This window comes from Podarcis gaigeae (genome assembly GCF_964106915.1).
Source record: "Podarcis gaigeae genome assembly, chromosome: 13".
NCBI lineage: Eukaryota > Metazoa > Chordata > Lepidosauria > Squamata > Lacertidae > Podarcis > Podarcis gaigeae.
The window spans coordinates 38817-65867 of NC_139689.1; the positions used below are offsets into that span (position 1 = coordinate 38817).

A 27051-nucleotide genomic window follows, 5' to 3' on the forward strand; every position below is an offset into this window, starting at 1 on the left:
AGACTGCTAATCTGGGCCCTGCTAGGCCCACGTCTCCGTCATGCACACAGCAGAGAAGCCATGATACATCAAGATGAAGGACACCAGACCTCCTTTGTGTCTAACAAACTGCTTGGAGCCGTGTGCACATATTGGCTGTTTTAGATAAGGTTCATGGAGACATTGGCCTTACAACTGGGCAGCAGGAACAGCAGCCAGGATCCAAGACAAAGGTGTCAGGCGCTTTGGCAAAGCGGCGCTGAAGGGGCTTCAAAGTTCCCTCCATGGAACATTGGCGGGGGTAGGTTTCCCTGGCTGTTTTTCCTTTTCTGCCTTGGTGCCTGCTTTGCTTCACATGCTGTTATGAGGCTGGCAGCCATGGATTCTTACTGATCTAAACCTTGATTAGTTTCACAACCAGAGGGGCTGGAGGGAGTCAGGAGTTGCATTATTTGCTGTAACTGATAGCTCTGTGCTTGCTACTTATTAGTTCCTGTGCAAATTAAGTTGCATTTAATATAATCATGTGAAAATAACTTTATTCTTAAATATTTCATCTTGCCTTAATTCCTTTCAATTCAATTTTCTATGCCACTCCTGCATAAGGTTTATATCATTTATCATTCTGTTTCATTTCATTTACTAATCTGTTGCACACCACCCCAATCTCCAAGCGCTGAGAGTCCCCAGGGATTCCAAGCACATACCCAGGGTTCAGTTTGGTTGGAATGAAAGCCAGCAGAGACCATGGTGTCTTCAGGATGTGTGGCTTATTTACACATATCTACAACCCGAGCGTAGGGTGCTGGGGCTCCCAGCACTGACACCCAAGAAGGTCTTGCTTCTCCCAGCATTGGATTCCAGCAAAGATCCAGCATGTCTCTCCTTCTCTGGCCTCTTGCCTGCTTCCAGTCCAGCTCATACACACCCAGCTCTGGCCATTGTCCTTCTCACCACCAGCCAGGTAAGGGAGGGGATCTACCTGTCTGCCCTCTGACACAAAGCCATTCCATTCTTATACTAGTGACCCATATTTAGGGGTAAATATGGTCCTTACCTGACTAATTCAACAAAGGGATCCTCAATTAGATGTTGACCCTTATTGGATCCAGGAATTACGACACAGGCATCATACAGCACAGCCTAACTGCACATGCTCTGAGGTCCAAGCACAGTGGACAGCCAAAGAGGACAGCAGTGTGACTGGGGTGGTGTGAGGGAGGCGCCAGTGCCTCTCAGGGGAGACCTAGCTGGCCCTTCTGGGGTTGAAGGGATCATCAGGCCCCAAAGCCACAAGTGTAACAGTCTTCCTCCCACCCTGCTCATAACAGAGGACACTTTTGGTCCCCCAGAGCTCCAGACTGTGTTTGTGAATTCTAAAGTGTCATAAATAAAAGGCACATTCCTAAGTGCACAAGGTAAATGCACCCACGTAACTGCATAAACCTCATGTCTGAAAATGTACAGCAGCCATGCTTAGCTCCTAGCCAACCTCAGAGACTCCCTCAAGACACAGAGCAGGGAATTCCTAATAGGTTGCCCCTCTGTGAACAGATTTGACAAGGATCTATTGAATGGCCAAGCAGACCTGTTAAAGGAGCAGATATTTGTCCTTGGCAATGGATTCTGGAGTCCAGGTATTCACCATTTCAAAAGGATGTCTCCAACATCCATTAAGTATTTCCAGGCAACTTGACTGACAGACTTGAAATACGTTGGAGAAATATGGACTCTGAGCATGATCTGATTTCCATGTGCAGCCAATTTTGTGATGTACCAGTGATGTGTGTTGGGGTGTTCTTTCTGTGACAGGGCAGTCACTCTCTGAGGGTTTAAAAATTGTCACATGCTTTTGTTCAGGGCTCCCTCACCTCCTTGCAAGGGGGGCAGGCGGGGATGAGTCTATTGCAGGGGTTGGCAAGGTTTACCTCGCCTGGGCCGGTTCACTCCAGCAGAGATCCCTCCGTGGGCTGGATTGTGTATGCATGTGCCTGTGATTTCCGGCATCTGCATCTGCGCAGACGCAATTTTCCAGCATCTGCGTCTGCACAGATGCAATTTCCAGAATTGGGAAAGCGAGTCCCCGTGCTGCGCTACACCAGTTTACCGCAGCATGTGGGGACTTGCCAAGCGGGCTGCTCAGTTTGGGGGGGCTCATGGGACGGTTAAACAACCCCTGTGGGCCACTTGTGGCCCATGGGCCTTAGGTTGCCGACCCCTGGTCTATTGCAACAGACCAATAGAGATCAGCAGCTTGCCTTGCTTCCTTCCATTTGTATCTCTGACCACAGCAGACCTCCAGGGATCCAAAGTCCCCCCATTTTCCGCATAACATTTGTGGCTGGGGGGAAAGGGTGCCCCCCACTTTTCTGGAGGCCCCTTTCCCCACTGTAAGGGATCTTCAACCCGCTGTGCAGAGTGTGGCAAGGCATCTGGCATCTGGAGACCCCCACCTGGGGCTCCTTCCCTCTCCCTCCTGGCTCAGTCTCACGGGCAGACATAGGAGAGGAAGGAGGCAACTTCATTCCTCACCACGACTTTGCCAGGGTGGATGTTGTCGGGCAGGTAGTGGCAGGAGGTCATGGCCCAGGCATCCACAATGGCCACACGCAGACCGGCGAACATGGTGCGCAGCAGGTGGTCCAGCTGCAGGGAGAGCCAGTCGCTGCCGTAGACAGACTTGTAGCCGGTGTTGGCCGTCTTGATGACCACGGTGGTGAGGGGGCTGCGGGCCAAGAGCTGGGCCACAGCTTGCCGCACCCGGCGCAGCCGCCGGACATAGACCTCCAGGGGGAAGGTGGTGAAGTGCGCCCAGAGTGTGAAGGCCACCACGGTGTCAGGGCCACCGCCCAGCGCATCCAGCTCGTTGGCCAGGTAGTGCAAGTCAGCCATCATGGTCTTGCCAGTGCGCAGAGGGAGACCGTGGGCACGCCAGCTCAGCACCAGGCCCCGGGTGGCCTCCACAGCCAGGAGAGGCCCCGACTGGTAAGTGACGTGGAGGTCGATCTGCTGGAGTGCTGGCAAGAGGGGCAGGGAGAGAGGGGGAACGAGAGAGATTCAGACCCCAAACATCCCCGGGTTCTCCTGCTCTGGGTCCTGCCACCCTCACAGGGACAGGGGGTGTAGTGGCTAGAGTAGGGGTTAGGATCACAGAGTAGGAAGGGATCCCCAAGGGTCATTTACTCCAACCTTCTGCAACTCAGGAGTAAAGTTCTGAAACTTTATTCTCTGGGCTGCACTTTTGGAATAAAAATCTACTCCCACCACACCAAACTTTTTCATTAATAGGGAATGTGGTGGAAAACCCAAGTTGGATTGTCCTCAGCATTTCTTGAGGCTCTTGCTCTCATTTGGAAAATATATCTATCCATATTCTGCAAATGCAAAAAATGATTTTGATGCTGTAAAGGTAAAGGTAAAGGTACCCCTGCCCGTACGGGCCAGTCTTGACAGACTCTGGGGTTGTGCGCCCATCTCACTTAAGAGGCCAGGGGCCAGCGCTGTCCGGAGACACTTCCGGGTCACGTGGCCAGCGTGACAAAGCTGCATCTGGCGAGCCAGAGCCGCACACGGAAACGCCGTTTACCTTCCCGCTGGTAAGCGGTCCCTATTTATCTACTTGCACCCGGAGGTGCTTTCGAACTGCTAGGTTGGCAGGCGCTGGGACCGAGCAGCAGGAGCGCACCCCGCCGCAGGGATTCGAACCGCCGACCTTTCGAACGGCAAGTCCTAGGCGCTGAGGCTTTAACCCACAGCGCCACCTGCGTCCCTTTTGATGCTGTACTATACTATAATTTAAGCATTTCTCGAATTGCCCTTGAATCTTCTGCCACACTTACTATCCTCTCCTGCTACCCCACTATGGTGCGCCACACCCTTTGAGAACCCGCTCGGTTAGAGTGTTGGACTCAGACCTTGGAGAGACCAGGGTTTGAAGAGTTGCTGGATAGCTCAGTTGGTAGAGCACAAGAATCTTTCACTCAGGGTCATGGGTTCGAGACTCACGTTCGGTAAAATATAGTTCTTTGGCCCCTTCCATGCTTCTCCTAGCCCCAGCCATCCATTCCTCCTCTTTCCACCCGGCATGACCAAATGGGACCTCCCCCGTACCACCTGCTCATTGTCCTCTTCCCTCCATTTCTTTTTGCCTGGTCTCCTCAGCTCAGCCCAGCTCAACCTGCCTCCAGTTCCACCTGAATGCCCAAAGTGTCCCCCCTGCCACTACCCCAGGGGAGCAGGCACTCACAAGGGATGAATCCCACCAGGAACTCCCACCACTGGCGCAGGGTGGAGTCTCCAACCATGTGGACGATCTTTCCTTTCAGGCAGCTGAGGGCCGAGTCTGGAGTAGTGAAGGGCCGACTGGAACACAGCAAGGAAACCCAGGTGTCCTGGTAGTAGAAGCCCACTGGGTTGGTGGGGGCAAGGCCAGGGCGGCACGGCTGAGGGTGTGGCGTCACTGCAGGAAAGTGGGCAAAGGAGAGAGATGGTCAGCTCCCACCAGGCCCGAAAAGTGCCACTCTGTCCAAAGAGACAGGAATTCATCATTTCAAAAGGATGTCTCCGACATCCATTATCAAGTATTTCCAGCCAACTTGATTGACAGACTTGAAATATGTTAGAGAAATTTGTGACCAGGTAATAAAGGGACCAGGAACCAGCAGGGGGCAACTGACCCCCCCTGGCAACTCACCGATGGGCTGCTGGGGCTTGGACAGCACCTGGATAACAGGCACACTCCCTGGGATGGGTTGGTCCGTCACAGCCCTGTGTGGACAGAGAGAAATGAGAAGTGGGGAAGGGGAAGAGGGGGTCCTGCAGGTGCTGCTGCCTGGGCTGCGCTTCTCCTGGGAAACTCCTGGCTCTAGGGAAGAACAAAGGGCATCAAGGGCCCCCAGAGCCCACCCCCCAAAGCCCCTCCAGCGGCTGGTTCCAGCTACTGACTGACCGTGCTGGTGCATCTCCCTCAGGCACCTTCACCTGCCTCGTCTCAGCCTTTCCTACCTGGTGCTTTTACACGAAAGGGTCACAGGATGGCTTTGGAGTCAGGGCCCAGAGAGACACTCTGCAGAAGCCGCCCAGGTGGCCCCTGGGAGATGGAGGGGCGCCTCCCCTGCCCTGCCCTCCCCACCCTGCTCTTTGTTGTTTTTCTTCAAAAGATTCCGTTGGGGGTGGGGATATACAAAAATTAATATCAAATATCTTTTGAGAATATCAAAGATAAAAGAAACAGATCTAAATAAAAGCACAAACAAAAAATGAAAAAGAAAAATAGGAGGGAAAGAAAAGAAGAAAGAAAAAAGGAGAACTTCTGATTCTTTGTCTGTCGACTGCATATAAAAATTATTCAAAACATTAGAAATGAACTGGAATTTTTTAAAATATATGATTACAGCAGAGAGACTTGTGTGGACAAAGACGGAAGTATTTATTATTGTTTAATATGGAGGTTTTTGAAGTCGCTGGAAACAAAGCTGATATGTCTGATTAGAGAAAAACGATTGCTAACGTTTATTAATAACAATAATTAGAGAACACCTTTCTTGTGTAAAAAGGAAAACGAATTAATCTGTGACATTTGTGTTGGAAGTTTCGGAAAATATTGCCAGTTGTAGGTCATTCTAGAGTGAATATTTTGAATACTTTCTTTTATGTAAGTGACAGCCAAGAAATAAGAAGTCTTTTTTACTTTCCCTCTGTTTTCCTCTTTTCATTTCCCCCTTTCCTTTCCTTTCCTCTTTTTGTTTTCCTTTGGTGTTTTCTCTTTCTCTCGCTGTTTGTTTTCATCTAGTTTATTTTCTCTTACTCTGTTATGAAAATGCTTTAACAAAACCTTATTAAAAGCAGAAACAAAACCCCCCACCTCTCTCTTCGAAAGACCTGTCTAACAAGCCTCCTGGGCGACTTGGCACCCTCCCCGCCGCCCCCCTCACCTCGCAAAGAAAGCCTTCTCCCTGGGCGCCAGAACGCTTTTGTAGCGCCCCGACGAGTGGCGCACAAGGGCCGCGCAAGGGTGCGCCTGGGGCCGCACGCAGAACCAGCGCTCGCCGGTGCCCGGGTCCACGTACTGGCAGGCCGGCCCGGGCGGCGGGTGGACGTTGCACTCGGTCACCTCTTCCTTGCCCGGCTGGTCTGGCTGCGCGAAGTAGCCGGAGAAGGCGACCGTGGAGGGCTGCGAGCGGCGGATGCGGCGCAACAGCGCCACGGCCTCGCTGGAGTGGGTGAGGCGCACCGCCACGCGCACGGCGCCCGCCCACAGCAGCGGGAAGGCCAGCGTGTAGGAGCCGTTGCCGTGGTCCTGCACCGTCCCGGCCGCGGCCGCCTTCAGCTCCGGCGAGTGCACCTTGGCGCGCACCAAGTCGCCCCCGTAGCGCTTGCGCCGCCCGGCGTGGTCGCGCGCCTCAAGGCGCACCAGCAGCGTGTCGCCCACCGTGTAGTTGCGCGGGGCGTGCAGGAGCGCGTAGCCGCTCTTCTCCGGGCTGGTGGAGCTGGCGAACGCCACGTCGGCGGCCCCGGCGGGAGCCGGCCACGCGATCAGCTGGAGCAGCGCCTGCATCTCGCGGGCGTCGGGGGAGGGCATCGGTGCCGGGCGCGGGTCGCGCGCGGGCGGGGGCGCCGACTGGGCCCGGGGCTCCTCGGTGGCGATGATGTAGTACAGCACCTGCGGAGACCGAAGGAGAGAAGAGCCTGTGGCTGCTGGCTCTAGGGTGCCTCGAAGGAAAACTCGCGAGCAGGCTCCAAGCGCAGGGCAGGCACCCAGAAGCATAGCTGCCTCTGTAGAGTGCCACGCTTAGCCTTTGTGGCCAGGAGCCATCGCGAACATATTTTTAAAGAGGTCTAGAAAGGGAGAACCCCCCTCTTTTCCCAGCCCCCACCCTCGAAGATGATGGTGGTGGTGAATTAAATTTGTATACCGCCCTTCATCCATAGATCTCAGGGCGGTTCACAGCATAAACATGGCCATTCACACCCTGCACCGGGTCTTTCCGCGCTCCCCAGGATGCCCGCTGGCTACCGAGGAGAGACCCCAGACCCGGGCTTTGTGCAGGGGGGGGTGTCTATTCCCTCTGTGCGCCAGGTGCCTCCAGTGAGGCTGAAGGGCAGATGGGTGGATGCTCCTGACAGATTTGGATTTTTATGACTTTTTTGTATTAGGCTTCTGCATTCTGGCCATCTTTTAGCGCAGTGTTTCTCAACTGGGGGCCATATGGCTCCCTGGGCCCTCCCCCCAGGATATTCCAAGGGGGCCACAGATGAAAATCGTGTAAATGGGGCGGGTAGGCACGAGACCGGGGGGGGGGGGCAGAGAGAGAAGTGAGAAGTGAAGAAAACAGAAGTGACCTAGAGAAATAAACAAGAAAAAGACGTTGCTGTTTCTTTGCAAGAAGTGCTGCTAGAGCTGCAGAACGAAGTAGCAGCCAGAGTAACTTTCAGTCAAGAAAAACACAGTTTTTGGATAAAGTGTACAATATCTTTAAAGTTTCCACAGCTTTGGGCTAAAGTAAAATTGCTTTAGTGGCATTTCCTACGTCTTACTTAGTAGAAGAAGGTTTCTACCTGGCCTGAGCAGTCTGAAGGGCGGGAGGGGGGGGCAGCAGAGCGTAGAGGAGAGGGTCCCTGCCTAACCCCTGTCCCACCAGCCATTATCCAACTCAATATTATTCCAGGCTGACCCTGTTTCTCCTTAGCCCCGGGAAGCCATGAGTCAAGAGAGAAGCAAGAAGGGAGGAAAGCTGAGCTCCTTCAAGGTTCAGCAGACCCCCCCCAACCCTGAGGATGGGACCCTTCCCCAGCCCACTGGGACCCCAAGCCCTGCAGGAAGGAGGGGCAGGGCAGAGGGGGGCAGGGCATCTCCTGGTTAAGCTCCGCTGGTGCCCTTGTGGGGCTGAGTGAACTATGGAAGGCAGGGAGGTGCAATCCAAACATCTGAGGCTGAGGTACGGCTCCGGAAGTGGAAGGAGCATCCATCATACGCCCAACAACCGCTTATTATATTTGCTGCAACCCAGCAGGAACAGAGTCTTCCAAGAAGGATCTGGGAAGAGCCAAAAAGAAGGAGGGGAGGGGAGTGCCCGGAGGCAGAGCCCCTGCTGACACACACACACACACACGCACGCGCACGCGCGCGCACACACACACACTTCCCAGTTTCCTTTGGGGGAGGGAGCAAGAGACATTTTCTCTCAAAAAATTGACCCTGCACAAGAAGCTACTGTAAGGAAGTTTTTGATTTTATTTTTAAAGCAAAGCTACCTTTCCCCTTTTTAATCTTAACTCCCAATTTGGACTGCTCTTACTTTGCTACTCACACACACCAAACACACAGCAACACCCATCAATTCTGCAAGTCCTCTTCCTACAGAGGGAGAGGGAAAGCAGGGGGACAAATCCCCTCCTCCAAGCTCCAAATCCAGCAGGGATTCTGAGGGCAAACCGCTGCAGAGTGTGTTTGACCCCAAAGGAAGAGGTTTAAGTAACTTCTGCCAACCTAGATAGAGGCACCACACGACTCCCCTCAAAGATTCCTGGATTTTGTTTGGGTGAGGGGGAATCCGGTCCAGTTGGGGGTGAACTATGGCTCCCAGGATCCTTTGGGGGAAGCCGTGTCCCTTAAATGTGCACATCCAGAACCCTGGCTGAGAGGGGCTGGAGGGGGAGATTAAGCAGCACTTCCCTCTCATCTCCACCAGTCAGTCAAGCTTTTTGCATTTCCCCCCTGCCCACCCAAGTGGCCAGCAAAGCACAAGGTCCCCCCTCAGAACTCAGAAGACCACCCAGCCCAACCCCTTTCCCCGAGAGATGGGCTGTTCCACATCTCATTCCCTTTGGCACCAGCTCACTTGCCCCTGAAACATTATTGAGCAAAATGTGAGCACTCCAGGCAAACCAAGAGGCAGCTCATAGAATCGTAGAACTGGAAGGGACCCCGAGGGTCATCTGGTCTGTAAGGAATAAAAATGTCTCTTTTTCATAAAAGCATAAAAGGTCAAAAGGCCTCCAATAGTTGCAGCTTCTGAGCAGAAATTTGCAACAACTCAGAAGCCATAGACTCGCTTGGGGACTTATCTTTACTGGCTTGGGGTTAGAATGCCAGAAAACAGGATGGCTTACTGCTGGAATGTGGTTTAGACACTTCAGCAGGGTAGAACTGGATAGAAATCATGTGCGCCTAAGGGGTGGTCAGGATGTGGCCTCATCATCGCTTGGGTAAATGCATGAGAACACACTTCCTTATTTGGGTAAAAGTAATTAAGAGTGATGGTCCCTGGATTTAGAGGGATGGGAGATGTCAATAGGGGCAGAGAGTTTAATATTTTAATTACGGTAGGTGGTCCTGATAAGACTGTAACCCCTGTGTGCCTCCACCCAATGGGGAACAGGTGATATAAACTTGTGTTTTACTAAACTGGGGTGTGCCTGCTTTTGGGACACCCAAATCTTGAAAGACACGTATATGTAATCAATAAACTAACTTTTTGCTGCTTCACCAATTTTGCTCAAATTTTTATTTAAAGGTCCCAGGACCCAGAGTCTTGGGGCCGGTGTTTTATATCTCACTTAGACAAACCCCCTGCAATGCAGGAATCTCAACTACAGCATCCAAAACGAAAAAATTCATTCCAGTAGCACCTTAAAGACCAACTATGTTAGTTCTTGGTATGAGCAATTTTTTTGTTTTGACTATGGCAGACCAACACGGCTACCTATCTGTAACTACAGCATCCAAGACGGATAGCCACACACCTCTGCTTAAAAACCTCAAAGGAAGCAGACACCCCCCCCCAATGGGTCTTTTGTAAGTTCTTGTGGGAACTTCAGGATGGGACCCCACCACACCCCACTCAGGTTGCACGTCTGTCTGACACTGTCTGGCTTGATGGCAAATGCAAGTAGTGGGGCTGAGCAAGGACAGACCAGGAACAGGCCCCACAGAGGCAAGATGTCCACTCTTGACCCACATCACCATTCCTTTTCAATCACATGCACACCCCAAAGTCAACCCCACTGAGCCCTCCCCACTCCCTGCAGGGGCTTTTTAGTTGGGGGCAACATGGCTTAGCCCAGTGACCAGCAGCAGCCCCAGGAGATGCACAAACCACCATGATGCGCTCCCCCCCCCCAAACACCCACCAGCCCCTCAAAAGACTGCATCCTCCCAAAGGGCTCCATTCAGCTTTTACCCCCACCCAAGCCTGGTGCTTTAGAGAGCATGTTACTCCCCCAGTCAACCTGCCCCCTTGACTCACCACCAGCAGGAGGGTTAGTCCAAAGCAGAAAAAAGCAGCTGGTCGGCAGCCCCCAGAAGTCTTCTTGGCCAGGTGCCTCATTGCTTCCTCTGCAGGACGGTCTGTGCTGACAGGGCAGGAAGGTGAGAGTGACTCACCCTCAAAGAGGCCAAGCGCAGCCTGCGAGGGGCAGAGAGCAGCCCAGGTGAAGGGAGGAAGGGAGTGGAGCAGTGAGGCCCTGGGTCCAGGGACACACCTGTCTCCCGCTCTGGACCTTGCAGTGGGACTCTGACAGCCAGGCTACGGACCTTGAGAGGAGGACTCTCCCTTCCTGCACTGGATCTCCACCTCAATGGCCGCCTGCCAGGGAAGGGACTTCTGCAAGCAGATCTCCTCCTCCAGGGCCTCCTCAGAGGCCCCTTCCCAGCCCCATCTCTGGTGGCATCACAGCAACTGAGGCAGAGCCCATGGAGGAGGAGGAAGAAGAGGAGGAAGGCCCCAATATTGTCTGCAGGGCAAGCAACTCTGAACAGTTGCAGAAGGGGCGGAGGAGGAGAGGGTGTCTCCTCCTGGACTGCCTTCTCAAAAGGAGCACCTGAGGAGCAAAGCTCCATTTTCCAGGGAACGGGAACCACCAGGCAGAGGCAGGGCAGCTGCTGGAAAGCCACTCCTCTGGCTGGGCAGGCAGCCACATGAGTCAATGTTGTACATAAGTAGCCAGGTTACAGATAGGTAGCCGTGTTGGTCTGCCATAGTCAAAACCAAAAAAATTCCTTCCAGTAGCACCTTAAAGACCAACTAAGTTAGTTCTTGGTATGAGCTTTCGTGTGCATGCACACTGGTCTCTGAAGAAGTGTGCATGCCCACGAAAGCTCATACCAAGAACTAACTTAGTTGGTCTTTAAGGTGCTACTGGAAGGATTTTTTTTTTGTTTTTATAAGTAGCCAGGGCTCACCTCCTGTGGACATCAAGGTGGAATTATTATTATTATTATTATTATTATTATTATTATTATTTATATATTAATCCCTGAGAGGCAGGTTGGGCTGAGAGGTAGAGACTGGCTTCATTTGAGGATTTGAACCCTGAGCTGTGTGGTAATCCCCCTTCTTGCTGTGGGTGGGGGGGGGGGAGAGACCAGCAGATGCAGTTAGGAATCATAGAATCCTAGAGTTGGAAGAGACCACAAAGGCCATTGAGTCCAACCCCCTGCCAAGCAGGAGTTAGGCTTGGCAGAAATTCAAATGAAAGCAAGAAACCTCAGAAATAATTTTCTGACAGGAAGAGCTATTCAACAATAGAACAGACTCCTTCAGGAAATTGTGGACTCTCCTTCCAGGAATTTTAAGCAGAGGCTGGATGGCCCATCTGGATGCTTGAGTTGAGATTCCTGCATTGCAGGGGTTGAACTAGATGACCCTTGGGGACCCATCCAAATCTATGATTCTATGATTCTAGGACCCATTAAAACAAGCTGTTTTTAAAACCAGCATATCCCACATAAAAGGGGGGGGGCTGTGGACTTGGTCTGGCATTCTGGGGCATCCTCAAAGCGTATTTGTCCTGGCAATGCTTGGATAGTGGCCCTGGCCCAAAATACCAGGATCAAGTCAGGTTTTTAATGTAGGTAATAAAAGGGACAGGCTGGCAGAGCAGATGTCTTGCATGCAAGAGGTCTCGGGTTCAGTCCCTGGTGTGTCTACGGAAAGCCCTCTAGAGAGCTGCTGCTGCCCGTCAGTGAAACTGATACTGAGCTAGATAGAACCATGGAATTGGGAGGTGGAAGGCCATCTAGTCCAACCCCCTGCAATGCAGGTTTCAAGATCGCCTGTCTCAGCACAAGGCAGCTCATGCCTACAGCTTCACCTCCAACAGGAGATCTTCCAAGAGGAAGAAATGAGTTGTTTGAGGGGGGATCAGTTTTATGCTACCTGTATTTAATAATCCATTAAGTGGATTGCAGTGTACAATGAAAATATCACATAACAAAATATATAATAGAAGTAAACACATACATAGCAGTTTGAAAGCAAATCTTTAAAAGATCAGATCACACAAATTCAGTCTATGAGGCTCTGGGCAGGAAATTGAAGCAATTAAATGCACAAATTGTCATCTCATCTGTCCTCCCAGTTGAACGACGTGGCCCAGGGAGAGAGGGAAAAATAGTGGAAGTGAACAGTTGGCTTCGCAAATGGTGTAAACAGGAACGGTTTGGATTCTTAGATCACGGACTGCAGTTTCTTGAAGATGGACTTCTGGCAAGCGATGGGCTGCACCTCACAACGGTTGGGAGGAATGTTTTTGCCAAAAATCTCAGAAACCTCATCAGGAGGGCTTTAAACTGACTAATGTGGGGGAGGGAGACAGTGCTCCTGAAGGTAGGAGTCTATCAATTGATGAAGATGATCATACAAATGTCATAGACCAAATGGAGCAAACAGCACGCAAACCTAGTGGTGGGAGGAAAAAATCCTTAAATAAGAGACACAGGGGAATGATTAATGGACTTCAATGTCTGTACACTAATGCGCAAAGCATGGGAAATAAACAAGATGAGCTTGAGCTCTTGGTACAGCAAACTAAATATGACATAATAAGCATCACTGAAACCTGGTGGGATAAGTCCCATGATTGGAATGTAATAATGGAGGGATACAATCTATTTCAGAGAAACAGACCAGACAAGAAAGGAGGAGGAGTGGCGTTATATGTCAGGGATGTGTATATCTGTGAGGAGATCCAAGATTTAGAACCTCAAAGCCAAAGTGAGAGCATTTGTGTCAAAATTAAGGGAGAGAAGAATAACAGGGACCTCATTGTGGGAGTTTACTATAGATCCCCAAGCCAAACGGAGGACATAGATGATGCCTTCCTGGAACAGATGGCCAAGCATGCAAAAGGAAGGGAGATAGTAGTAATGGGGGACTTCAATTACCCGGATATTTGTTGGATGTCAAACTCAGCCAAGAGCATAAGGTCAAACAGATTCCTCACTGGCCTTGCAGACAACTTTGTTGTCCAGAAAGTGGGAGAAGCAACAAGAGGAACAGCCATTTTAGATCTGGTCCTAACCAATGTTGATGACCTGGTTAGTGGGGTAGAAGTGGAAGGATCATTAGGCGCGAGTGATCATGCTCTTCTGAAGTTTACTATACAGCGGAAAGGAGCAGCCAAGCATACTAGGACTCAATTTCTTGACTTTAAGAAAGCCGACTTCATAAAACTTAGGGAAGTGCTGGGTGAGATCCCATGGACAGTAATACTAAAAGGAAAGGGAGTTCATGATGGCTGGGAGTTTGTTAAGAGGGAGATAGTAAAAGCACAACTTCAGGCAATACCAATGAGATGGAAACATGGAAGGTGCCTAAAGAAGCCAGGGTGGCTATCTAAAGAACTTTTAACTGAGTTAGGATTTAAAAAGGATGTGTACAAAAAATGGAAAAGGGGGGAAACCACCAAAGAGGAATTCAAACAAATAGCCAGCACGTGTAGACACAAAGTCAGAAAAGCGAAAGAACAGAATGAACTCAGGCTTGCTAGAGAGGTTAAAAGCAACAAAAAAGGTTTTTATGGGTATGTTCGTAGCAAAAGGAAGAACAAAGAAACAGTGGGGTCACTCAGAGGAGAAGATGGTGAAATGCAAACAGGGGACACAGAAAGGGCTGAACTCCTCAATGCCTTCTTTGCCTCAATCTTCTCTGATAAAGAAAACAATGCCCGACCTGAAGAATTTGGAGCAAATGATTCAGCAGAGGAAACACAGCCCAGAATAACTAAGGAGATAGTACAAGAATACTTGGCTAGTTTAGATGTATTCAAGTCTCCAGGGCCAGATGAACTGCATCCAAGAGTATTAAAAGAACTGGCAGATGTGATCTCAGAACCACTGGCAGTCATCTTTGAGAATTCCTGGAGAACAGGCGAAGTCCCGGCAGACTGGAGGAGGGCAAATGTTGTCCCTATTTTCAAAAAGGGGAAAAGAGAGGACCCAAATAATTACCGCCCAGTCAGTCTGACATCAATACCAGAGAAGATTCTGGAGCAGATCATTAAGCAAACAGTCTGTGAGCACCTAGAAAGGAATGCTGTGATCACCAATAGTCAGTATGGATTTCTGAAAAATAAGTCATGGCAGACTAACCTGATCTCGTTTTTTGACAGAATTACAACCCTGGTAGATGAAGGGAACGCAGTGGATGTAGCCTACCTTGATCTCAGCAAGGCATTTGACAAGGTGCCCCATGATATTCTTGTAAAGAAGCTGGTAAAATGCGGTCTTGACTATGCTACCACTCAGTGGATTTGTAACTGGCTGACTGACCGAACCCAAAGGGTGCTCATCAATGGTTCCTCTTCATCCTGGAGAAGAGTGACTAGTGGGGTGCCACAGGGTTCTGTCTTGGGCCCGGTCTTATTCAACATCTTTATCAACGACTTGGATGATGGACTCAAGGGCATCCTGATCAAATTTGCAGATGACACCAAACTGGGAGGGGTGGCTAACACCCCAGAGGACAGGATCACACTTCAAAACGACCTTGACAGATTAGAGAACTGGGCCAAAACAAACAAGATGAATTTTAACAGGGAGAAATGTAAAGTATTGCACTTGGGCAAAAAAAAATGAGAGGCACAAATACAAGATGGGTGACACCTGGCTTGAGAGCAGTACATGTGAAAAGGATCTAGGAGTCTGGGTTGACCACAAACTTGACATGCGCCAACAGTGTGACGCGGCAGCTAAAAAAGCCAATGCAATTCTGGTCTGCATCAATAGGAGTATAGCATCTAGATCAAGGGAAGTAATAGTGCCACTGTATTCTGCTCTGGTCAGACCTCACCTGGAGTACTGTGTCCAGTTCTGGGCACCACAGTTCAAGAAGGACACTGACAAACTGGAACGTGTCCAGAGGAGGGCAACCAAAATGGTCAAAGGCCTGGAAACGATGCCTTATGAGGAATGGCTAAGGGAGCTGGGCATGTTTAGCCTGGAGAAGAGGAGGTTAAGGGGTGATATGATAGCCATGTTCAAATATATAAAAGGATGTCACATAGAGGAGGGAGAAAGGTTGTTTTCTGCTGCTCCAGAGAAGCGGACACGGAGCAATGGATCCAAACTGCAAGAAAGAAGATTCCACCTAAACATTAGGAAGAACTTCCTGACAGTAAGAGCTGTTCGACAGTGGAATTTGCTGCCAAGGAGTGTGGTGGAGTCTCCTTCTTTGGAGGTCTTTAAGCAGAGGTTTGACAACCATATGTCAGGAGTGCTCTGATGGTGTTTCCTGCTTGGCAGGGGGTTGGACTCGGTGGCCCTTGTGGTCTCTTCCAACTCTATGATTCTAGGTGGTCCTTCCAAAGTCACTCATTTAATTGTGGATAATGAAATCAAACACCAACTGCCTCCTTTATTTATCAAGCGGCATCTCTGTATTGTTGCCATTTAATCAGGGACTTGCAAGTTTTTGAGCATTAACCCTGAATGACAAATCCAGCTCTTCTTAGCTGTTGGGGATGAGCCCAAAGAGCCCGCCTTGTGGCAGGTGCTAAGCACCCTCCGCGCTGCGCAATCTTGTGTGTGCTGGCTTGAAGGCAAGCCCTGCCAGATGCAGCAGGACTTGCTCCCAAGAAAGTGCACATTGGACTGAAGTCAGGAGGTGTAACATTTCCTCCTGGGCCTCTAACAGCAGCCGGCTTGGCAGAAATTCAACAGCTGAAGCTCCTTCGTGTCAGTGTGGTGGGGAGGGGAGCAACTTCCAACCTGAGTGTCTTCCATCATGCTCTCCGCTAGGACCCCAAATTCTTGTTCTGGTTGGTCATCGCCAATTCAGACCCTGTTCACATCTATATGAGGTTCAGATTTTTTGCTCCGGTGTGCATGCACTGCACGGTCTGCATTTGCCAATTTATTCCCAATTCACCGGGTTTGGAGCTATTCATTGGGAGGACAGTCCATTTATTCCTGCTCTCTGCTTCCCATGAAAAACTTTTTGAAAGCCAAAGACCATTGCTATTTTTCTAGAAAAAGAGGTGCTGGAACTCACTCTGAATGTGTCCTGACATTATCTTATAATGGCAATGGCGCCCACTTGAGAGGTGCTGGAGCTGAGTTCTGGGTGAAAGAAAGCCCTGCTAAAGACAACGTTGACAGAACCACCTCTGCCAGTATACTTGTTGACACATCAAAGAACTTCAAAAGGCTTGCAGGACAGGACTTTCCAGGCAGAAGCCATGCTGGCTCTGCTTCAGCAAGGCTTGTTCTTCTATAATAATGCTTTCCATCAATTTCCTCTGGACAGTCATTAAGCTAACAAGCCTGTAATTTCCAAAAGCCCCACCCATGGATCCCTTTTGAAATATGGTGTTACACTGGCCACTTCCCAGTCCTCAGTGATGGAGGCTGATCTGAGGGGCCAGTCGTACATTTTTGTTTTTTAAAAAAGCAGCAATTTTGCATCTGAGTTCTTTGGAGTGGATGCCATCCAGGCACAGGGATTCATCGGTTTCTATTTTGTCCATCAAGTCTAGGACCCAGTCCTTTGCCAACACCATCTGCCTCAGCTCCTCAGGCTCCCTTCCTGCAACAGGGACTTTGGGACAGGGACTTGCCTGGCAGCTGTGCATCAGCTGAGCTAGAAAAGAGGGAGCAGTTGTTCAAAAATATCACTAAGATCTTAAACTGCCACATTATCTCAGCTTCTCAGTTTTAGCACTTTTACCTACATCTGATGAGGGTAACCAAAATCTGCCTTGTAAAGACTTGAAAGGGAACTGCTTAGAGCGGTTAGGACCACCGCTAGAGTTTTGGGAAAAACTAGATGGGGCCAATTTTACTACTTGGTACACTGAAGTGTGGGAGATTGCCCTGCTGGGAAACCTAACTGATAAGCTGAGAGTCCTCAGGGTCAAAGGAAAAAGGACTATTTCATACTTGTTTGGTCTGACTTAATTCATTTTTTAAGCAAAGAGAAATATATTCGAAGACCCACAAGTGAATCTGGCTGATACAGTGACTTTGGGCATTTGAATACTTTCATTTACCTTCCCTTGCTACAGGGAAGGTAACTTTGCATTCTTCAGTAAATAATTTCACTCCCTCCCTTCTGCACATTCACATGCCTTTAGTTTATTTATTTTGGTTTTATTCCATGAGACCTCCCCCCCCCCCCACCAGCTTTGCCTCTCCGCACTACGAGGCAAAGACAAAGAGCCACCGCTGCACATTACCAAATGTAACAATTCGCTGATAAATGTATCTATGTACTGGCTCAACGGGAAAACTTGAAATTCTTATAAAATTCATATAAAACCACTATAATTATGGATTTACACCATTCCAACATTGTTCTAATCAGAAGGAAAATGGCTACCAGAGGAGAAGCTTGGGATATGGCATGGGGCAGCCACAATCCCTGAAGTGTGAGACCACATACTCAGCAGACCACTCCCTGGGTGATAATTGCTGACATCCTGGTACCTGAGTGCCAGGCAGGTATTCATTCCGAGACCAACAGCACATCCAACCTCAATGGACGTAGGGAAGGGAGAAAGGCACTTTATTTATGGGGTTCGGGGTTAAGTGTGGTGCTTGTGTAACAGTGTGGGGGCTGAGGGGTCCATATGGGGCTGGGTGCCCTAGAGGTCATCGCCTCGGACCCACTGGTAACCGGCGGAAGGGGTGAAGAAGACATGCCCCCCCCTTCTGTATCAACATATTTGTATGTGTTTGCTCGAAGCCAGAAACATGAGTCTGACCAAACTGCGGGAGGCAGTGGAAGACAGGAGTGCCTGGCACGCTCTGGTCCATGGGGTCACGAGGAGCTGGACACGACTAAACGATTAAACAGCAACATGTGTTTGCTTGCTACATTTATGAACATCTATTTTTTATATATAAGACCTTAAAATTCTTATAACTATGTTTTCCTAAGGGTGTTATGGGTAATTTGGGAAACTTATAAAAAGGGGGAGTTATCCTTTGTTTGGGACTTTTTCCAGCTTCTTCCATGTGGTAGTTTGAAGTCTTGTCGCAACAATAAAGATCAGGCCTACTGGCTGCTGGTTTGCTCCTATAATTTTGGCTGGAGTGTTTGTTTGACAATCCAAGTGAGCCAGGGAATTTTTCTCTAACAATGAAAAATATGTATGACCATCAGATTCTGTTCGATAGCACTGTATTCTGCAGAATCATGTAGAAGCCTTTCTTTGAAAAGTAATTAAAAATATTTTTTTAAATCAGAAAAATTGCATAATGGTGGAGGAAGAAGAGCAACCTGAGATCAGAAGACAGGGGGGCCACTAGGGGGCACATTGGAAGATGGCCGACAATACCTTCTCTCCGACCCACACGGGGTAATTAAGAGGCTGTTATGGGAGTAGGCAGCCTCCCTTGTTGCCCCAAGGAAATGGGGAACACTGCCCTTGCCTGCTGTGCCCATAAATCACCCCCTAATTCGAAAGAAGGGGGTGAGGGCCCTAGGCAGAATGCCCCCGTGTGGACCTCGGCTCTCCTGGACGCTGTCTCTGATCGCGCACTAGTTGCAGCAATTTGGAATAATTAATTACAAAAGAAGAAAATGCACATATTTCAAGTGAAGAAGGGGAGTGAAGTTTGCTAATTTAAGTGACCTCTGCGAAAGAAGACGACGGGTTGGATGGAGAAACAGGAATATTTTAAGATGAAGATACACCAAAGGCGGGGTATGTTGACAATGGGGCTGAATGGGGGGGGGGGACCTCTTTTACTTTCCTTCTATGTGATTTACAAGAACCCCTCCTCATTAGAATCATCGGTTGAACTGACCCAAGCAGGATGATTAAGGTCTGTGTGGAGATAAACTTTAACCAAAAGTATGCTTTATGGAGATCGAGAAGCAATAAGAGCTTTTGGAATGGCGCAGTGAAATATACTCGGAGTCGCAAAGTGATTTCATGCTCTTTATTCAGCTCATAGTGGTGAGGAGGAATGAATGAAAGTCCCCTCAAAGTATCTGCTTTATATACATTATTTACACAATGGGCTGCACATGATTGGCTAATTCCGGAATTCTACTGTAAGCCAATCAGGTTGTGGATTCACTTCTATCTGGAGCATGATTGGGTGGTTCCTGCTAACCAATCATACTGCTGCATTGTTCTAGGGCCAATCAGACTGCTGCATTCTGAATCCTATTGTTCTAGGACCAATCAGACTGCTGCCTTTTGGAGCCTATTGTTCTAGGACCAATCAGACTGCTGCAGTTTGGATCCTATTCAACTCAGTACATAACACCCCTCCCCTCTAAGTTCCAGTCCTGCCCGGGAGGTCGCATTCATAGTCCTCAAGGTACGCCGGCGGCCTACGTGTGCGTTGCGGCCTGGGGTGTTCCCTGGTCCGGGGTTCAGGTTCTGGCTCGTGTTCCAAGGATGGGGCTGTTTGGTCTGGCGCAACCGGCTCGCTCAGTCGTGGTTCTGGTTCCGGTGTCCTTTCGGCCTCACAGGTCCTCTTTGTGTTTACTGATTCTGCCTCTCCTGCTTGCCCCTGCTGCTCTATGGGCCTCACTGCCCCACTGTTCCCTTGGGACTCCTCTGACCTGTCCTCCTCCTCCTCCTGGTTTTCTCCCGGGAATCGTCGCCGTATCTGGTCGCAGTGGCGGCGCCAGCATTGCCCCCCCATCTGTTAGCACCTCGTACGACACGGGGCCAGTGACCCTGGTGACTGTGGCGGGTACCCATGCAGGGCCTGCCCCAAAATTCTTTGCGTACACTGGGTCCTGGGCCTCGAAGGTCCGGGGGTTCCTGCCTTCCCCCACCACTACCTCATCTCGTGTAGGGCTGTGAGGACCCTTTTGCGGAGGGGCTGGGGAACAACGACCCTGCTTCCCTATAACAGGCACCCCTTGTGGGCCGACAGTTGATGTTTACGGGTTGTGTAGCCGGCGAATTCTGGCCCGGGGCTGCTGCTGGGCCATCCTCTCCACACCCAGTCCAGGACCCGGGAGATGACCCTATCTTTCTTGGAATGGTGTGCAACTTCTTGTGCCTGAATGGGGCGGTCGGGAAGTAGCTCCAGGCTCCTAACCTCTTGTGCAGGTGCTGGGTCGGGGCCTGTTTCCGGTAGTGGTAGCCTGCTGAGGGCGTCTGCATGGCCCATCGCCTTTCCAGGGCGGTGAATCAGTGCATACTGGTAGCTGGCAAGGAAAATTGACCACCTGAGGACGTGAGGAGACAGCACTTGGGGGGGTCTGCTTTTCGGGGGCAAACAAGCCAAGCAACGGCTTGTGGTCAGTCACCACGGTGAAGGGCCGCCCGTACAAGAAATCATGGAATTTTTTTACTCCCTTCACGATTGCCAGACCCTCCTTGTCGATTTGCGAGTAGTTCCGCTCGGTTTTGTTGAGTGTCTGGGAAAAGTATGCCACCGGTACCTCTCTTCCATCCGGGAGTTGGTGTCCCAGGACAGCGCCGATGCCATAGAGCGAGGCGTCGCATGCTAGCACCATCGGCAGCCTCTCGTCGAAGTGTGCCAAGACCGAGTTTGAGACAAGCAAGTCTTTGACTGCCTGGAATGCGGCCTCCTGGCGCTGGCCCCACACCCAAGGGGCCCGCTTGTCCAGGAGTCTGTGTAGGGGCTCCGCTACCGCCGCCTTGTGGGGAAGGAAGGAATGGTAGAAGTTCAATAGTCCCAAGAAGGCCTGAAGTTCAGTCTTGTTCTTGGGCACTGGGGCATCACAAATGGCCCGTACCTTGTCCCCAGTCGGGTGGACCCCTTCTGCGTCCACCATAAATCCCAGAAAGTCCACTTGAGGCACTTCTAGTAGACATTTTTCCCGCTTCACCTTGAGACCCGCCATCTGGAAACGGTGCAGAATGGTGCGGAGGCGGTCCTCAAACTCCTCTGGTGTGGGCCCGGCAATCAACACATCATCGAAGAAGGGGGTGACCCCAGGAATCCCTTTAAGGAAAGAGTCCATTAAATTCTGGAATATGCCTGGTGCCACACTGACACCGAATTGCAGCCACTTTACCCTGAACGCTCCTCTGTGCGTCACAATCGTCTGTGCCTCTGCTGTGGCCTCATCTTCTGGCAGCTGTTGATATGCTTGGGCCAAGTCCAGCTTGCCATAAATTTTCGACCCAGCCAGGATGGCAAGGACATGGCTGACCACTGGCACTGGGTATGCATGGGCCGTGAGGGCCTTGTTTATGGTACATTTGTAGTCTGTGCAGATGCGGACCGAACCATTAGGCTTGACGGGTTGGATGATTGGGGTTTCCCAGGGGGCATTAGGCACCGGCTCCAGCACTCCTTGCTCCACGAGTCGGTCCAATTCCTAGTCTATACGGGAAAACAAAAAAAATTCCTTCCAGTAGCACCTTAAAGACCAACTAAGTCAGTTCTTGGTATGAGCTTTTCGTGTGCATGCACACGAAAGCTCATACCAAGAACTGACTTAGTTGGTCTTTAAGGTGCTACTGGAAGGAATTTTTTTTGTTTTTACTATGGCAGACCAACACGGCTACCTATCTGTAACTAGTCTATACGGGGTTTCAGGGCGAACGGGACCCGGCGGGCCTTGAGCCTGACCGGTCGTACTGTGGGGTCAAGCTGTAGAGCAATGGGTGGCCCCATATACTGTCCCAATTTCCCATCGAAAACCCCCGGAAATTCCTTGCATATGGCGTCCACGTCCACTTGTAAGCTCATGTGGTTCACCCCGGTGACGGCTAGCCCCAGTGGTCCAAACCATGCCAATCCCAGTAAGCTAATGTAGGGGCCCTTGACCACAAGCAAGTCCAGTTGCTGTGTCCGCCCTCGGTATTGCACCCTGAAGGTCCCCACCCCCATTGTGGGGACCTTATGTTTCTGGAAGTCCCGGAGGGTGAATGGGGCCGGCCTGAGTTTGGGACCCCCAGTAGGACACAGTTTCCTTAAGGTCTTTGCCGAGATTATGGCTAGAGTTGAACCCGTGTCAAGCTCCATGTGGCATGGGGCCCCCTCTATCTGTACCTCTACATAAATTTTCTCTACGTTGGGGTGGGGCAACTGGTATACCTGGAAGTCCGTGAGCTCCGTCGAGTTGCCTTGGTGCGTTGGGCCCCAGGACCTGGGGCTCTTGGATTGGTTAGCCCTGCTCCACCTTCTGCGCTGTTCTCTCCTCCTCTGAGTCCTCCTGCCCACCGGGACATTGCCCTTTCTGGACTCCTCCGACGCTGAGTCGCTTAACTCCTCCCCCTGCCTCCGGCGGGCTTTAGGACCCGGTTCCCAATCCTCATTCTCTGCTGTCCCGCGCTCCTGTACATTTAACTTGTTTCTCGCGCCAACCCAGTGACCTTTCTCCTAACCGTTACACTGCTTCTATCACTGCTTCCCTCTTCCGTGACACTGGCCGGATCTGACCTCCCCTCCGTTGCCTGACTCTCCGATGGAGGCGTGGTCAGCTCTGCCTCATCTCCTCTCTCTGGTGGGGAAAGCACTGGCCCCGATACCTGGGACTCTTCCCCCCCACTCTGCTCTGGTGGGGAAGCTGGTCCTGATTTCCAACTACTGCTCTGGGAGTCCCTGCTGCCCCCTTGCTCCTGGGGCGTTCCCCTTGGGAACCACCTGCCCCTGGCCACTGGCGCCCCCTTTTGTGAATCTTCCGATTCGCTGGAGAGGCTCATGGAATCCCTCGGACCACTGTCCCCTCCTACGCTCCCCTCGGATTCCTCCCCCTCGCTCTCCATCTCCCCTCTTCCCTGTGCCTCTGCTCCTGAGCCCCTGACACGTACGCTTCCCAGTCTCCAGATGCTGGGTTGAATGGTGAAAAACTGCTGTCGGTTGCCATTCTGAGTTCCTTGTGTCCCGGAGCTGAAGCCTGGATACACGGTGCGAGGCAGCGGTGCGGCAGGTGGCGGTGCTGCGGTGCTGTGTGTGGCAGTCAGCTCAGCGGGATCCCATCCTCATCGCCAGTGAAATATACTCAGAGTCGCAAAGTGATTTCATGCTCTTTATTCAGCTCATAGTGGTGAGGAGGAATGAATGAAAGTCCCCTCAAAGTATCTGCTTTATATACATTATTTACACAATGGGCTGCACATGATTGGCTAATTCCGGAATTCTACTGTAAGCCAATCAGGTTGTGGATTCACTTCTATCTGGAGCATGATTGGGTGGTTCCTGCTAACCAATCATACTGCTGCATTGTTCTAGGACCAATCAGACTGCTGCATTCTGAATCCTATTATTCTAGGACCAATCAGACTGCTGCCTTTTGGAGCCTATTGTTCTAGGACCAATCAGACTGCTGCAGTTTGGATCCTATTCAATTCAGTACATAACACGCAGGAATTAATTCGGAGTCGCCATCTTGCCAAAGGATTTATAGCCGGGAGGAAGAATGGACTTGTTTTCAGACTGCATTCCTGGTTAATCTCCTCAGAGGTTTTGAGAAAGGAGGCAGATTGGTGAAGATTAATGACGCTAAGACTGTTTGGTGTATGGAAGTGATGTTATATGGAAAACGTCTGAATATGGCTACTGGATAAAATATATATATATATCCACACAGGATTACAAAATGTTCTAACCAGCTTGTGGAGACTATCAGAGGTCACAAAGAGAAAGGAAAAATATATGAAAATAACAACAAGAGATGTGGAAAAACAATAAGAAAGGACTGGATAGTACTGTGAACATCATAAGGTTAGATTTGTGGACATTAAAACAGCAGTAAGAAGCAAGAAGTTGATTGGATCCTCTTCGGAACTTGAAATATGGGTACCCCCAACAAAAATTTAAAATTCGGCTGTGTAATTTGGAATTTATGTAATTTGGTTTGGTTTGATGTGATTGGTCGGTTAATAAAAAAATATTTTTTAAAAAAAGAGATCAGAAGACAGGAGGCGATGCAGGGGACAGCTGATCTGTGGTTGGGCCAGAAGCAGTGGCGTCACAATGGGGGCGGGGGCGCGGTGCGCCCTGGGTGCCATGTCTGGGGGGGGGGTGACAAGAAGGCACCCTGCGGGGGCTCACTGCAGTGCGAGCAGCCATTGTGCTGCCACAGCCGCATGTGGAGGATCCTCCGTTTGTAGCTGCAGCTGTGAGCAGAGGATCCCGGTGCCGGCGGCAAACCGCTATGTACAGCACATGTGCAGCGTTGCACACATGTGCTGTATGTAATGATGCCGCACATGTCCTGTATATAGTGGTTTGCCACCCCGGGTGTCATGCAGCCTTCGTTCGCCCCTCGCCAGAAGAAGCCACCTTGGAGCTGAGTGAAGGAAACAGGCAGCGCCGGGTTCAGGGTGACACATTTTCCTATGATGTGTTTGTCTGCTTTTTGGGTTAAACTCTCAAACTGCCTTAAAAGTAGACACACACCCTGCCCAACCCAAAATAAATTCAGCTTCACAATAACCACAACAGAATCTTTGAACTGTAGAGTAGGTAAGGACTGTGAGAGTCATCTAGTCCAACTCCCTGCAACACAATAATCTCAGCTAAAGCATCCATGACAGATGGTTATCCAACCTCTGCTTAAAAACCTGCAAGGAAGGAGAATCCACAACCTCCCAAGGGAGTCAGTTTCACTGTCAAACAGCTCTTAATGTCAGAAAGTTTTTCCTGATGTTTAGTCCAAATCCCCTTTCTTGTAACTTGAAGCCATTGCCTCGAGTCTTACCCTCCAAAGCAGCAGAAAGGAAGCTTGCTCCATCTTCCATGTGGTAGCCTTTGAGATATTTGAAAGTAGTTCTTATATCTCCTCTCAGTCTCCTCTTTTCCAGGCTAAACATACCCAGCTCCTTCAACCATTCCCCATCAGGCTGCTTCCAGACCCTTGATCAGCTTGGCTGCCCTCCTCCGCACACATCCCAGCTTGTCAACATCCTTCTTAAATTGGGGTGCCCAGAACCGGACACAGTATTCCAGACTCTCCAAGTGTCCCTATTTTCCAGGGACATCCCTGATTTAACCCTTCCCAGTTTCTGATTTAATCCTGGAATGTCCCACTTTTCCTTAAGATGTCCCTAATTTCATTGGAGAAAAGTTGGAGGGTATGGAGTTATCGGACCCCCCAAGCTGTCTGAAGGCATAGTCTGTATAGGGAAGGGGCTTTTTTAGTATTAAACGTTTTATTATGTTTTTATATATGTTGGAAGCTGCCCAGAGTGGCTGGGGCAACCCAGTATGATGTCTGGGGGATAAATAGTAAAAATATCATTATGGAACATGATGTCCCTATTTTCATCAATGAAATGGTGGAGGGTATGGCATTCCAGGTGTGATCTGACCAAGGCAGAAGGCCTTGCAAAAACCTTTAGTAAAAGCTAAGTTTGTTTTGGTTTCACTTTGCCTCCAGCCTCATTATTCACCTCGTGCTGTCTTGCCTTTTCCAGAACAGGCCAGGGAGGAAGGCATAGGCGCCAACTCTCTGGGGCCCTCGGACCCAAGCACCCACAAAATTCCCCTGAAGGGGCCCAGCACCTACAAGTTTCGGTGCCAAGCTGGCACTCCTGGAGGAAGGTAAAGAGTTTGGCATCCGCTTGGGAGCAAGAGACAGCTCTGTCCTGGATGCTCTCCTCCTGAAACCAGTGTTTCAAAGATGGCCTTCCTGCCTTTTCACTCCCGCTCCTCACTGCCCTCCTCAACAAACTGCAATGTGGAATATTTGGCAGCTCCAAATAATATCACAGCTCATGCCAGTTACAACCTTAGACTTGCAAAGTTGGAAGGGACCCCAAGGGTCATCTAGCCCAACCCCCTGCAATCACAGCTAAAGAATCCGTCACAGATTCTCAAATTCTGCCATTAGTTTCAGGAGCAAATTCAACCACATGCCAGCAAATTCAGGGTGCGCAATCAAGCCCATCTGAACCGCTTGCCAAACAAGCCCACTTCTCCCCAGAGTCCAGGGAGATGGCAAAGCTATAGAATCCTAGAACCGTAGAGTTGAAGGGAATTCCCCTCCCCTGGCAAGGGAGGGGTCTCCAATCAAGCATGCATGGCAGGCGGTCATCCAAGGGATCCCCAAGGGTCATCCAGTCCAACGCCCCACAAGACAGGAAATGCAACTGCCTGGAGGCCCCCCAAACCTTTGGGGGTTCCTCCACAATTCTATGATTCTAACTCGATTCCTGGGCCACTGTGGCCTGATCCAGTAGAGCTCTTTTTGGTTCTCACAGAACCTCCCCATCCAGCGGCAGTCTACCTTGATTCCTAGGGGGATTTGGCCACTGGGGTAACAGGATGCTGAGCTAGGGGCCCCTCTTTGGTCTGATCCAGCAGGCTCTCCTGACATTCTTATAGGGGGAAGCCCCTTCCAGCCACACCCCGGAGCTGCTCAGCCTCACAGAAGCATAAACTGGAAGGGACCCAGAGGGCCATCTAGTCCAACCCCCTGCAATGCCAGATTCTGCAACTGCCCCATTGGACCTGCAACCTTGGCGTTATCAGCACCACACTCTATCCCGGCCTCCCTCCCCTTCCAGTCCCGCAGACCCACCTAAAGCCCCTTTGCCCACCTTGGTCTCATGCTTGGCAGAATCAGGGCCATGCACAACAGCCCTCGCAGCCCTGGGCAGGGCAGGGGGGTCTGTCCACAGGCCTTCCTGTCCTGGATGAGGCAGGCAGAGGCTCCTCGCTCAGCTGCCTCACGCAGCATCTGTACCGGCCTAAAGCGAAAGGGAGACTGAGGCACATGTTGCTGCCCACTATTTTCCCGTCATCTCACTTCCTCTTCCCACAACCAGAAGGTGGGGGAAGAAGAGCAGAATCTGACCCAGCCCTCGCCCTCCATCCTGTGTTTGGGGTGGGGGCAGGAAGGGGAAGGGCAGAATTGCAGAGCACAAGCTCCCACGCTCTCCTCAGACCCTTCCTCGAAGCCA

The 27051-nt window shown here is 50.6% G+C and overlaps 1 protein-coding gene across 2 annotated transcripts; it reads right to left on the minus strand.

The window, feature by feature from the left end:
* Positions 1-503: 503 nt before the first annotated feature.
* LOC310830668 (NXPE family member 3-like) lies at positions 504-26857 on the minus strand. 2 transcript variants are annotated; one of them, XM_083710479.1, is made up of 6 exons: positions 26689-26857; positions 10227-10385; positions 5913-6640; positions 4673-4746; positions 4226-4438; positions 504-2996 (listed from the first exon to the last, which is right to left on the minus strand). In XM_083710479.1, the coding sequence occupies exons 2-6, from the start codon at positions 10305-10307 to the stop codon at positions 2467-2469; spliced, it is 1626 nt and encodes a 541-aa protein (XP_083566605.1). In that variant the 5' UTR covers positions 10308-10385; positions 26689-26857; the 3' UTR covers positions 504-2466. The 2 variants fall into 2 exon arrangements, with proteins under 2 accessions (XP_083566605.1, XP_083566604.1); XM_083710478.1 differs by lacking the exon at positions 26689-26857 and adding an exon at positions 10514-10919.
* Positions 26858-27051: the final 194 nt, after the last annotated feature.